The 13200-nt window shown below is 38.7% G+C and overlaps 2 protein-coding genes across 2 annotated transcripts in view; both read left to right on the plus strand.

The window, feature by feature from the left end:
* ZNF215 (zinc finger protein 215) overlaps positions 1–13200 on the plus strand; it is a 284622-nt gene that overhangs the window by 243849 nt on the left and 27573 nt on the right. The window lies entirely within an intron of this gene.
* On the plus strand, positions 2980–3966 carry LOC132369835 (olfactory receptor 2D3). Its single transcript, XM_059929523.1, has one exon. The coding sequence runs from the start codon at positions 3022–3024 to the stop codon at positions 3964–3966; it is 945 nt and encodes a 314-aa protein (XP_059785506.1). The 5' UTR covers positions 2980–3021.

Here is a 13200-nt window from a genome sequence, read left to right on the forward strand (position 1 = left end):
ACTTCCCAGAACTTCTGCTGCCAGTGTCCTCATCCCCGCAGTGAGACACAGCCACCCCCTTCATCTGCAGGAGACCCTCCAACACCAGCAGGCAGGTCTGGCTCAGGCTCCTATGGGGTAACTGCTCCTTCTCCCTGGGTCTTGATGAACACACTACTTTGTGTGTGCTCTCCAAGAGTGGAGTCTCTGTTTCCCCCAGTCCTGTCGAAGTCCTGCAATCAAATCCCACAAGCCTTCAAAGTCTGATTCTCTGGGAATTCCTCCTCCCATTGCCAGACCCCCAGGTTGGGAAGCCTGGTGTGGGGCTCAGAACCCTCACTCCAGTGGGTGGACTTCTGTGGTACAATTGTTCTCCAGTGTGTGAGTCACCCACCCAGTGGTTATAGGACTTGATCTTGTGATTGCACCCCTCCTACCATCTCATTGCAGCTTCTCCTTTGTCTTTGGATGTGGGGTATCTTCCTTGGTGAGTTCTAGTATCTTCCTGTCAGTGATTGCCCAGCAGTTAGTTGTGATTCCAGTGCTCTTGCAAGAGGGAGTGACTCAAATATTAACCTTTTATCTGATATATGGTTTGCAAATATTTTCTCCCATTCCATAGGTTACCTTTTCATTTTGTTAATTGTTTCCTTTGGAATGCAGAGGCTTTTTAGTTTGATGTAGTTTCGCTTGTCTATTTTTGCTTATGTTGCTTGTGCTTTTACTGTCATACCCAAGGAATCATTACCAAGACTAATGTCCAGAAGTTTTTTCCCTATATTTTCTTCTAGGAGTTGTTTTAATTTATTTTGAGTTAATTTTTGTATATGGTGCGAGATAAGGGTCCAATTTCATTCTTTTGTATGTGGATATCCAGTTTTCCTGACACCATTTATTGAAGAAACTATCCTTTCCCCATAATGTATTCTTGGCACCTTGTTGACCATATATGTATGGGTTTATTTCTGGGCTCTCTATTATGTTTCATTGGTCTGAATGTCCGTTTTTAACCATTATTTCATGACTAGGATGTGATAAACGTCTTTTCTTGTGAATATTTTCTGCAATTTAGAGTATTTATTTAGAATGGACTCCTAGAATTGGATTTAGAAATTGGGATAATGTTTGTGAGTAGTAGATGATATTAGGCCTCGGGGATTCAGGAACTCCTAATACTACTCTATTCTTAGTCATTCCTCTCCTTAGAGTTATACAAAAGAAACGTGAAGTAATGAAAAATAAGACACTACTTTTTATTAACCAAGCTAGTCCCTAATGTCACTGAAGTTCAGAGCTCTGATAAGCATGGATTGGGCTATGTGGTCTAGTCTACAGTCATTTAAGGCTCCCTTATGGCTTAAATCCATATTGTATCATCATATTACCTTCTGGCTGGCAACATGATACACAAGAACAAAGTGATGATGAGTACACCTAGGAAATATTCAAAAATGAGAGAATAGAGCAAGTAAAGTTCTTAAGGGGGACCTTGTTCAACTTAACAGTCCAGTCCCAGGAAGAAGAGAAGTAGAAATGTGCATGACCTTTTCAAGCACAGTAATCCTACCCAGTAGTAATCATGGACCAATCAACATCCTCAAATGTTATAAATCAGATTTTTACTCCTCATGGGGAGAAAGGACTAGTAAAAAAAGGAATTTCTCCCTTACCCGTACTATTGAGAACTGGGTCAAAGCATGTGAATATTTGAGTCATTTAATATATTTGACAAAATTGTTTCTCAGAAATACTGTACTAACTTTCCTACTCACTTGCATTGTACAAAAATGTCTTTTTCTCTGCACCATCATTATACATTATACAGCTAATTAATTCTGCCATTTATTAATTGCGTGATTTAACCTCTCTTTGCCTCAGTTTTCTTATCTGCAAAATAAGATAAATAGTGTCTACCTCATAATGTTATCAGGACAATATAATAATATAAAACCCTTATAGTAATGCCTGACGTATTAAATGCTCAATAAAATACTAGTTATTATTTTTTGTTGTGATGTTGCTATTAAAATCTTAGCTAATCTCCCAGGTAAAAACTGTATCTCTCATTGTTGTAATTGTATTTAGTCATAATAATATTGAATATTTTTCTTATATTTAGTAGCTATTTGCATTTCTTCTTTGTAAATAGTCTTTTCATGTCCTTGGCCCATTATTTGTTGGACTCAACAATTTTCATAGTGTTTTATATGGAATCATAATGTAATAAAGTATTTTAACTTTTGTCTGATGTCTCCCTAAAATATTTTCCTCAGTTTGTAGTTTATCTTTTAATTTTATTCATGATATTATTGTCTCACAGAAATCCTTCAGTTTATGTTGTAAACTCTACACATGTTTTCCTTCATGGTTTCTTAGAAGGCTTTTGTGATTTTCAAGTCTAATCCTATCCATATGTCACAACAACTTTAACCTATTTTTCCTTTTTTGTACTGTTTTACTTTTAATATTTTATTCTTTAATCCAAACAGAATGGTCCTTAGTGTTGATATGCCAAAGCTTTGTTTTTAAACCCAAGAAAATTTTGTTGTTTTTTAAGAGGTCAAATTAAATTGATGCCCAAAAACTGTTTCATGTTTTTCAAGCATATGTTATAATTAAATATGTGGTATTTTGAACAGTTAGTGGTGCAGTTTTATGCAAGGTGGTAGTCCTAACAGTATACATGGTCATTTCCTAATAATATGTGTATAGACATTTAGTAAAATCCACAGGAACTCTAATATCCTCATATCAGAAGTAGCCAAGAAGGCTTTAACAACGTCATATTCTATCTATAAATAAGAGGCACTGGGGAGAGGAGATTTGGGGAAAATGAGGTGGATTTAAATTACAATCAACTAATAAGAATAAAAATATTCTACTTAGTATCAATTAGAACAAGCTGGATAGCAAAAAGCTAGAAATATCTAATTGGGTTTTTAAATTGAGCTTTAAATGAGCCTCTTCTACAGGACTTGATGTCATAAACCCAATGTTTGTTCTTTTTGTTTGTGCCAAACAGGTAAACAAGCATAAATCTCAATGGGAGAAGAAAACCACACTTTTGTGGCTGAGTTTATCTTCCTTGGCCTTTCACAGGACTTGCAGACCCAGATCCTGCTGTTTATTCTTTTTCTTATCATTTATCTGTTGACTGTGCTTGGAAACCTGCTCATCACTATTCTCATCTTCATGGATTCTCGACTTCACACCCCCATGTACTTTTTTCTTAGAAATCTCTCTTTCACAGATCTCTGTTTCTCTACTAGTATTGTCCCTCAAGTGTTGGTCCACTTCCTGGTAAAGAGGAAAACTATTTCTTTTTTTGGGTGTATGACACAGATCATTGTTTTCCTTCTGGTTGGGGGCACAGAATGCGCACTGCTGGCAGTGATGTCCTATGACCGGTATGTGGCTGTCTGCAAGCCCCTGCACTACTCCACCGTCATGACCCAACAAGTGTGTATCCAGTTGGCCATAGGGTCCTGGGCTAGTGGCGCACTAGTGTCTCTGGTAGATACCACCTTTACTTTCCAACTTCCCTATCAAGGACAGAACATTATCAATCACTACTTTTGTGAACCCCCTGCCCTCCTGAAGCTGGCTTCAGCAGATACTTACAGCACAGAAATGGCCATCTTTGCAATGGGTGTGGTCATCCTCTTAGCTCCTGTCTCCCTGATCCTTGTCTCCTACTGGAATATCATCTCCACTGTGATCCAGATGCAGTCTGGGGAGGGGAGGCTCAAGGCTTTCTCTACCTGTGGCTCCCATCTCATTGTTGTTGTCCTCTTTTATGGATCAGGAATATTTACCTACATGTGGCCAAATTCCAAGACCACAGAAGAATGGGATAAAATGATATCTGTGTTCTATACAGTGGTGACTCCAATGTTGAACCCCATAATTTATAGCCTGAGAAACAAGGACGTCAAAGGAAGTCTCAGGAAACTGACTGGAAGAAAGTCCTCTTCTCAGAGACGGTGACCTCTAGGTCTGACTTTTAGAGCTATAGTAACCTTAAAAGAGGAGCAGGATTTCAGTCGACAGTTACAAGTTAGGTCATTTCAGGAAGAATCATAAAAGTAAGGAACATGTTCCAGAAACTGTGAATACACCACCCTAAACATAGGGAAGATATAAAAGGATGAAAAGTTAGTTTATTTCTTGATTATGAAAAGCACTAAATGCTATTTTGAAGGAGTTTTTGGTTAATTCAGCTAACGTGGACATGTTTTAAGCTTGATCACCCTTGAATTTAAGAGATTTAAACTGGATTATCCAGAGATAATGTCTAATATGAATTAAATACATGATTCTAACAATAAAGACATTTCAAGTTTGGATGTCCCAGTCATACAAAACCAGGAATAGTCTAATCAAAACAATCAATGTATTTAATACTGGTCTCATTCACGGCCCAAAGCATTTCAGCTTGTAAAAAGGTACCAGAGGCCACACTACTTCCTAGTTCATGATGTTCTCTCCTGAAAGCTCCAGAAAATGAGTTTTTATATCATCACCCCAAAGTCCATATAAACACAGACTATCAGAGTAAAAAGTGAATTCAACAGTCATCTAATCCAAACATATGTCTGAGGATTAAACCACTCCATAATATTGCCATTGAGTAATTAATTGTCCAGCATTTGCCTGAACAAGAATGGTATAGCTAGTGCTCTACGTTCTAGGATCATTCCCTTTCATATGTAGATAGTTTTTTTACTGTTAGAAAGATCTTCCTTATGGTAAGTCAAAATCAATTTTCCTATATCTTCAACCCACTTTCCCTAGTTTTACTCCTAGAATAATTTTCATTATCCTTCTATACCACAACTCACTGAAGTCAGTTTCTATATTTGCCCAAATTCAATTTTCATAGCCAACCACCCACTTGTTCCTTTAAAATTCCTTTATCTAACATGCTTTGGTATCCAATATTCATTCAGGTCATCTTCCTCTGTATGAACCCAATTAACCCAATGAATATCTCTTCTGTAAGCAAAATGAATTAGAATTTTAGAAATTGGAGTTTACCATCCCTAGACTGACCCCTTAAGCTTAGATGCCTCTAACCACATTTCACTGTGGCTCAACTTGTCTAGAATGGTCAATTCTAGAGTTCACTTTAGGTTCTCATAAACTCTTAGTCCAAATAAACAGACTGACAGGGCTTCCCTGGTGGCGCAGTGGTTGAGAATCTGCCTGCCAATGCAGGGAACACGGGTTCGAGCCCTGGTCTGGGAAGATCCCACATGCCGCGGAGCAACTGGGCCCGTGAGCCACAACTACTGAGCCTGTGCGTCTGGAGCCTGTGCTCCGCAACAGGAGAGGCCGTGACAGTGAGAGGCCCGCGCACGGCGATGAAGAGTGGCCCCCGCTTGCCACAACTAGAGAAAGCCCTTGCACAGAAACGAAGACCCAACACAGCCCAAATAAATAAATAAATAAATAAATAAATAAATAAAAATTTATTAAAAAAAAAAACAAAACTGACAGCTGCTCTGCTCTTTTTTTTTTTTTTACTCCTTATAATATAACATTTATTCACTTAAAAATACAGTAGATACAAAAAATAAAATGAGGGGGGTGGGGGGAATGGATTGGGAGTTTGGAAGTAGCAGATGAAAACTATTATATATAGAATGGATAAACAACAAGGTCCTACTATATAGCACAGGGAACTATATTCAATATCCTGTGAAAAACCATAATGGAAAAGAATATGAAAAAGAATATATGTATATAAATAACTGAATCACTTTGCTATAGAGCAGAAATCAACACAACATTCTATATCAACCATACTTCAATAAAATAAGTTTTAAAAAATTGAAATTGAAAACAAAAGTTTCCCGTCAGATAACCCTTGTTGTTGTTTAAAAAGCTACAAAAGTATAGAAGAAATTTTGAATAGTACAGAAAGATATAAAACAAAACATGATAGCCACTCCCTTCTTCCCATGTCTTTCTCCCCATAGATAAACACTATTCTGGGAAAGATAATTTTCTTGCTCATTCTGTCTCTCCCTTTCAATTTTAATTGGAAAATAGAGCACATAGCTTATAAAATGGGGATATGCCCCTCTATTTTTGTCATTGTTTTTATATGACTTTTAGATAATTTTAGAAAGTCCTTTTTTGTTTGTTTGTTTTTTTACTTTTATTTTTTAATTAAAAAAATCTTTATTGGAATATAATTGCTTTACAATGTTGTGCTGGTTTCTGCTGTATAACAAAGTGAATCAGATACATGTATCCATGTATCCCCATATCCCCTCCCTCTTGCGTCTCCCTCCCACCCTCCCTATCCCACCCATCTAGGTGGTCACAAAGCACCGAACTGATCTCCCTGTGCTATGCAGCTGCTTCCCACTAGATATCTATTTTACATTTGGTAGTGTATATATGTCAATGCTACTCTCTTGCTTCATCCCAGCTTACCCTTCCCCCTCCCTGTATCCTCAAGTCCATTCTCTACATCTGCGTCTTTATTCCTGTCCTGCCCCAAGGTTCATCAGTACCATTTTTTTTTTTTTAGGTTCCATATATGTGTTAGCCTATAGTATTTGTTTTTCTCTTTCTGACTTACTTCACTCTGTATGAGAGACTCTAGGTCCATCTACCTCACTACAAATAACTCAATTTTGTTTCTTTTTATGGCTGAGTAATATTACATTGTATACAATGTGCCACATCTTCTTTATCCATTCATCTGTCGATGGACAGTTAGGTTGCTTGGCTATTGTAAATAGTGCTGCAATGAACATTGTGGTACATGTCTCTTTTTGAATTATGGTTTTCTCAGGGTATATGCCCAGTAGTGGGATTGCTGGGGCATATGGTAGTTCTATTTTTAGTTTTTTAAGGAATCTCCATACTGTTCTCCAAGGTGGCTGTATCAATTTACATTCCCACCAACACTGCAAGAGGGTTCCCTTTTCTCCACACCCTCTCCAGCATTTATTGTTTGTAGATTTTTTGATGATGGCCATTCTGACCGGTGTGAGATCATATCTCATTGTAGTTTTGATTTGCATTTCTCTAATGATTAATGATGTTGAGCAGTCTTTCATGTGTCTGTTGGCAATCTGTATATCTTCTTTGGAGAAATGTCTATTTAGGTCTTCTGCCCATTTTTGGATTGGGTTGTTTGTTTTTTTGATATTGAGCTGCATGAGCTGCTTGTATATTTTGGAGATTAATCCTTTGTCAGTTGCTTCATTTGCAAATATTATCTCACATTCTGAGGGTTGTCTTTTCGTCTTGTTTATGGTTTCCTTTGCTGTGCAAAAGCTTTGAAGTTTCATTAGGTGCCATTTGTTTATTTTTGTTTTTATTTCCATTTCTCTAGAAGCTGGGTCAAAAAGGATCTTACTGTGATTTACGTTATAGTGTGTTCTGCCTGTATTATCCTCTAAGAGTTTTATAGTGACTGGCCTTACATTTAGGTCTTTAATCCATTTTGAGTTTATTTTTGTGTATGGTATTAGGAAGTGTTCTAATTTCATTCTTATGAAATTAGAACACTCCCTAACCACCTATTGAAGAGGCTGTATGTACTCCATTGTATATTCTTGCCTCCTTTGTCAAAGATAAGGTGACCATATGTGCATGGGTTTATCTCTGGGCTTTCTATCCTGTTCCATTGATCTGTATTGCTGTTTTTGTGCAAGTACCATACTGTCTTGATTACTGTAGCTTTGTAGTACAGTCTGAAGTCTGGGAGCCTGATTCCTCCAGCTCCGTTTTTCTTTCTCAAGATTGCTTTGGCTATTCGGGGCCTTTTGTGTTTCCATACAAACTGAAATTTTTTGCTCTAGTTCTGTGAAAAATGCCAGTGGTAGTTTGATAGGGATTGCATTGAATCTGTAGATTGCTTTGGGTAGTAGAGTCATTTTCACAATGTTGATTCTTCCAATCCAAGAACATGGTATATTTCTCCATCTGTTTGTATCATCTTTAATTTCTTTCATCCGTGTCTTATAGTTTGCTGCATACAGGTCTTTTATCTCCTTTGGTAGGTTTATTCCTAGATATTTTATTCTTTTTGTTGCAATGGTAAATGGGAGTGTTTTCTTAATTTCACTTTCAGATTTTTCATCATTATTGTATAGGAATGCAAGAGATTTCTGTGCATTAATTTTGTATCCTGCTACTTTACCAAATTCATTGATTAGCTCTAGTAGTTTTCTGGTAGCAGCTTTAGGATTCTCTAAGTATAGTATCATGTCATCTGCAAACAGTGACAGTTTTAATTTTTTTTTTCTGATTTGGATTCCTTTTGGTTCTTTTTATTCTCTGATTGCTGTGGCTAAAACTTCCAAAACTGTGTTGAATAATAGTGGTAAGAGTGGACAACCTTGTCTTGTTCCTGATCTTAGAGGAAATGGTTTCAGTTTTTCACCACGGAGAACAATGTTGGCTGTGGGTTTGTCATATATGGCCTTTATTATGTTGAGGTAGGTTACCTCTATGCCTACTTTCTGGAGAGTTCTTATCATAAATGGTGTTGAATTTGTCAAAAGCTTTTTCTGCATCTACTGAGATTATCATATGGTTTTTATCCTTCAATTTGTTAATATGGTGCACCACATTGATTAGCGTATATTGAAGAATCCTTGTATTCCTGGGATAAACCCCACTTGATCTTGATATATGATCCTTTTAATGTGCTGTTGGATTCTGTTTGCTAGTATTTTGTTGAGGATTTTTGCATCTATGATTATCAGTGATAATTATTTTCAGTGTAGTTTTCTTTTTTTGTGACATCTTTGTCTGGTTTTGGTATCAGGGTGATGGTGGCCTCATAGAATGAATTTGGGAGTGTTCCTCCCTCTGCTATATTTTGGAAGAGTTTGAGAAGGATAGGTGTTAGCTCTTCTGTAAATGTTTGATAGAATTCGCCTGTGAATCCATCTGGTCCTGGGGTTTTGTTTGTTGGAAGATTTTAAATCACAGTTTCAATTTCAGTGCTTGTGATTGGTCTGTTTATATTTTCTATTTCTTCCTGGTTCATTCTCAAAACGTTGTGCTTTTCTAAGAATTTGTCCATTTCTTCCAGGTTGTCTATTTTATTGGCATATAATTGCTTGTAGTAATCTCTCATGTTCCTTTCTATTTCTGCAGTGTCAGTTGTTACTTCTCCTTTTTCATTTCTAATTCTGTTGATTTGAGTCCTCTCCCTTTTTTTCTTGATGAGTCTGGCTAATGGTTTATCAATTTTGTTTATCTTCTCAGAGAACCAGCTTTTAGTTTTATTGATCTTTGCTATTGTTTCCTTCATTTCTTTTTCATTTATTTCTGATCTGATCTTTATGATTTCTTTCCTTCTGCTAACTTTGGGGTTTTTTTTTTTGTTCTTCTTTCTCTAATGGCTTATGTGTAAGGTTAGGTTGTTTATTTGAGATTTTTCTTGTTTGTTGAGGTAGGATTGTATTGCTATAAAATTCCCTCTTAGAACTGCTTTTGCTGCCTCCCATAGGTTTTGGGCTGTGGTGTTGTCATTGTCATTTTTTTCTAGGTATTTTTTGATTTCCTCTCTGATTTCTTCAGTGATCTCTTGGTTATTTAGTATTGTATTGTTTAGCCTCCCTCTGTTTATATTTTTTACAGTTTTTTCCCTGTAATTTATATCTAGTCTCACAGCATTGTGGTTGGAAAAGATACTTGATACGATTTCAATTTTCTTAAATTTGCCAAGGCTTGAGTTGTGACCCAAGATATGATCTATCCTGGAGAATGTTCCATGAGCACTTGAGAAGAAAGTGTATTCTGTTGTTTTCGGATGGAATGCCCTATAAATATCAATTAAGTCCATTTTGTCTAATGTGTCATTTAAAGCTTATGTTTCCTTATTTATTTTCATTTTGGATGATATGTCCATTGGTGAAAGTGGGGTGTTAAAGTCCCCTACTATTACTGTGTTACTGTCAATTTACCCTTTTATGGCTGTTAGCATTTGCCTTATGTATTGAGGTGCTCCTATGTTGGGTGCATAAATATTTACGATTGTTATATCTTCTTCTTGGATTGATCCCTTGACCTTTATATAGTGTCCTTCTTTGTCTCTTGTAATAGTCTTTATTTTAAAGTCTATTTTGTCTGATATGAGTATTGCTTCTCCAGCTTTCTTTTGATTTCCATTTGCATGGAATATCTTTTTCCATCCCCTCACTTTCAGTCTGTATGTGTCCCTAGGTCTGAAATGGGTCTCTTGTAGACAGCATATATACAGGTCTTGTTTTTGTAACCATTCAGTGAGCCTGTGTCTTTTGGTTGGAGCATTTAATCCATTCACATTTAAGGTAATTATTGATATGTGTGTTCCTATTACCATTTTCTTAATTGTTTTGGGTTTATTATTGTAGGTCTTTTCCTTCTCTTGTGTGTCCTGCCTAGAGAAGTTCCTTTAGCATTTGTTGTAAAGCTGGTTTGGTGGTGTTGAATTCTCCTAACTTTTGCTTGTCGGTAAAGGTTTTAATTTCTCCGTCGAATCTGAATGAGATCCTTGCTGGGTAGAGTAATCTTGGTTGTAGTTTTTTCCCTTTCATCATTTTAAATATATCTTGCCACTCCCTTCTGGCTTGCAGAGTTTTGCTGAAAGATCAGCTGTTAACCTTATGGGTATTACCTTGTATGTTATTTGTTGCTTTTCCCTTGCTGCTTTTAATATTTGTTCTTTGTATTTAATTTTTGATAGTTTTATTAATATGTGTCTTGGCATGTTTCTCCTTGGATTTATCCTGTATGGGAAACTCTGCACTTCCTGGACTTGATTGACTGTTTCCTTTCCCATGTTAGGGAAGTTTTCAACTATAATCTGTTTAAATATTTTCTCAGACCCTTCCTTTTTTTTTCCCTCTTCTTCTTCTGGGACCCCTATAATTGGAATGTTGTTGCGTTTAATGTTGTCCCAGAGGTCTCTGAGACTGTCCTCAATTCTTTTCATTCTTTTTACTTTATTCTGATCTGCAGTAGTTTTTCCCACTATTTTATCTTCCAGGTCACTTATCCGTTTTTCTGCCTCAGTTATTCTGCTACTGATTCCTTCTAGAGTATTTTTAATTTCATTTATTGTGCTGTTCATCATTGTTTATTTGCTATTTAGTTCTTCTAGGTCCTTGTTAAACATTTCTTGTATTTTCTCCATTCTATTTCCAAGATTTTGGATCATCTTTACTATCATTACTCTGAATTCTTTTTCAGGTAGAGTGCCTATTTCCTCTTCATTTGTTTGGTCTGGTGGGTTTTTACCTTCCTCCTTCATCTGCTGCATATTTCTCTGTCTTCTCATTTTGTTTAGATTACTGTGTTTAGGGATTCCTTTTCTGAGGCTGCAGCTTCATAGTTCCTGTTGTTTATGGTGTCTGTCCTCAGTGGGTGAGGTTGCTTCAGTGGCTTGTGTAGGCTTCCTGGTATAGGGAACTGGTGTCTGTGTTCTGGTGGGTGGGGCTAGATCTTGTTTTTCTGGTGGGCAGGGCCACGTGTGGTGTTGTGTTTTGGGGTGTCTATGAACTTTGTATGATTTTAGGCAGCGCCTCTGCTAATGGGTGGGGTTGTGTTCCTGTTTTGCTAGTTGTTTGGCATGGGGCATCCAGCACTGGAGCTTGCTGAACTTGGGTGGAGCTGGGTCTTAGCGTTGAGATGGAGATCTCTGGGAGAGCTCTCGCCGATTGATATTATATGGGCCTGGGAGGTCTCTGGTGGTCCAGTGTCCTGAACTCGGCTCTCCCACCTCGGAGGCTCAGGCCTGACACCAGGCCAGAGTACCAAGACCCTGTCAGCCACATGGCTCAGAATAAAAGGGAGAAAAAAAGAAAGAAAAAATATAATAAAAATTTAAAAAATTATTAAAATAAAAAAATCAAAAATAAATGAAATTAAATTTTAAAAAAAGAAGAGAGCAACCAAGCCAATAAGCAAATCCACCAATGATAAGAAGCACTAAAAACTGAACTAAGATTAACATAAAAATCAGAAACAAATCAGTTGCAGAAAGCAAACCCCAAGTCTACTCCCAAAGTCCACCACCTCAATTTTGGGATGATTTGTTGTTTATTCAGGTATTCCATAGATGCAGGGTACATCAAGTTGATTGTGGGGATTTAATCCACTGCTCCTGAGGCTGCTGGGAGAGATTTCCCTTTCTCTTCTTTGTTCGCACAGCTCCTGGGGTTCAGCTTTGGTTTTGGCCCCACCTCTGTGTGTAGGTCGTCCTCCAGCATCTGTTCCCACCCAGACAGGACAGGGTTAAAGCACTGGCTGATTAGGGCGCCCTTGCTCACTCAGGCTGGGGGGAGGGAGGGGTACGGTAGTCATAACTGGAATGCAGGGTGAGCCTGCAGCAGCAGAGGCCAGTGTGACGTTGCAACAGCCTGAGGCGTGCCGGGCATTCTCCCGGGGAAGTTGTCCCTGCATCACAGGACCCTGGCAGTGGTGGGCTGCACAGGCTCCCGGGAGGGGAGGTGTGGATAGTGACCTGTGCTTGCACACAGGCTTCTTGGTGGCAGCAGCAGCAGCCTTAGCATTTCATGCCCGTCTCTGGGGTCCATGCTGATAGCCGCGGCTCACGCCCTTCTCTGGAGCTCCTTTAAGCGGCGGTCTTAATCCCCTGTCCTCGCGCACCAGGAAACAAAGAGGCAAGAAAAAGTCTCTTGCCTCTTCGGCAGTTCCAAACCTTTTCCCGGACTCCCTCCCGGCTAGCTGTGGTGCACTAGCCCCCTTCAGGCTGTGTTCACGCCGCCAACCCCAGTCCTCTCCCGGCGATCTGACCGAAGCCCGAGCCTCAGCTCCCAGCCCCCACCTGTCCCGGCGGGTGAGCAGGCAAGCCTCTTGGGCTGGTGAGTGCTGGTCGGCACCAATCCTCTGTGTGGGAATCTCTCCGCTTTGCCCTCTGCATGCCTGTTGCTGCGCTCTCCTCCATGGCTCTGAAGCTTCCCCCCTATGCCTCCCACAGTCTCCACCCACGAAGGGCCTTCCTAGTGTGTGGAAACTTTTCCTCCTTCACAGCTCCCTCCCACTGGTGCAGGTCCCATCCCTATTCTTTTGTCTCTGTTTTTTCTTTTTTCTTTTGCCCTACCCAAGTATGTGGGGAGTTTCTTGCCTTTTGGGAGGTCTGAGGTCTTCGGCCAGTGTTCAGTAGGTGTTCTGTAGGAGTCGTTCCACATGTAGATGTATTTCTGATGTATCTGTGGGGAGGAAGGTGATCTCCACCTCCTA

Source organism: Balaenoptera ricei, chromosome 8 (assembly GCF_028023285.1).
Source record: "Balaenoptera ricei isolate mBalRic1 chromosome 8, mBalRic1.hap2, whole genome shotgun sequence".
In the NCBI taxonomy this organism is placed as follows: Eukaryota; Metazoa; Chordata; class Mammalia; order Artiodactyla; family Balaenopteridae; genus Balaenoptera; species Balaenoptera ricei.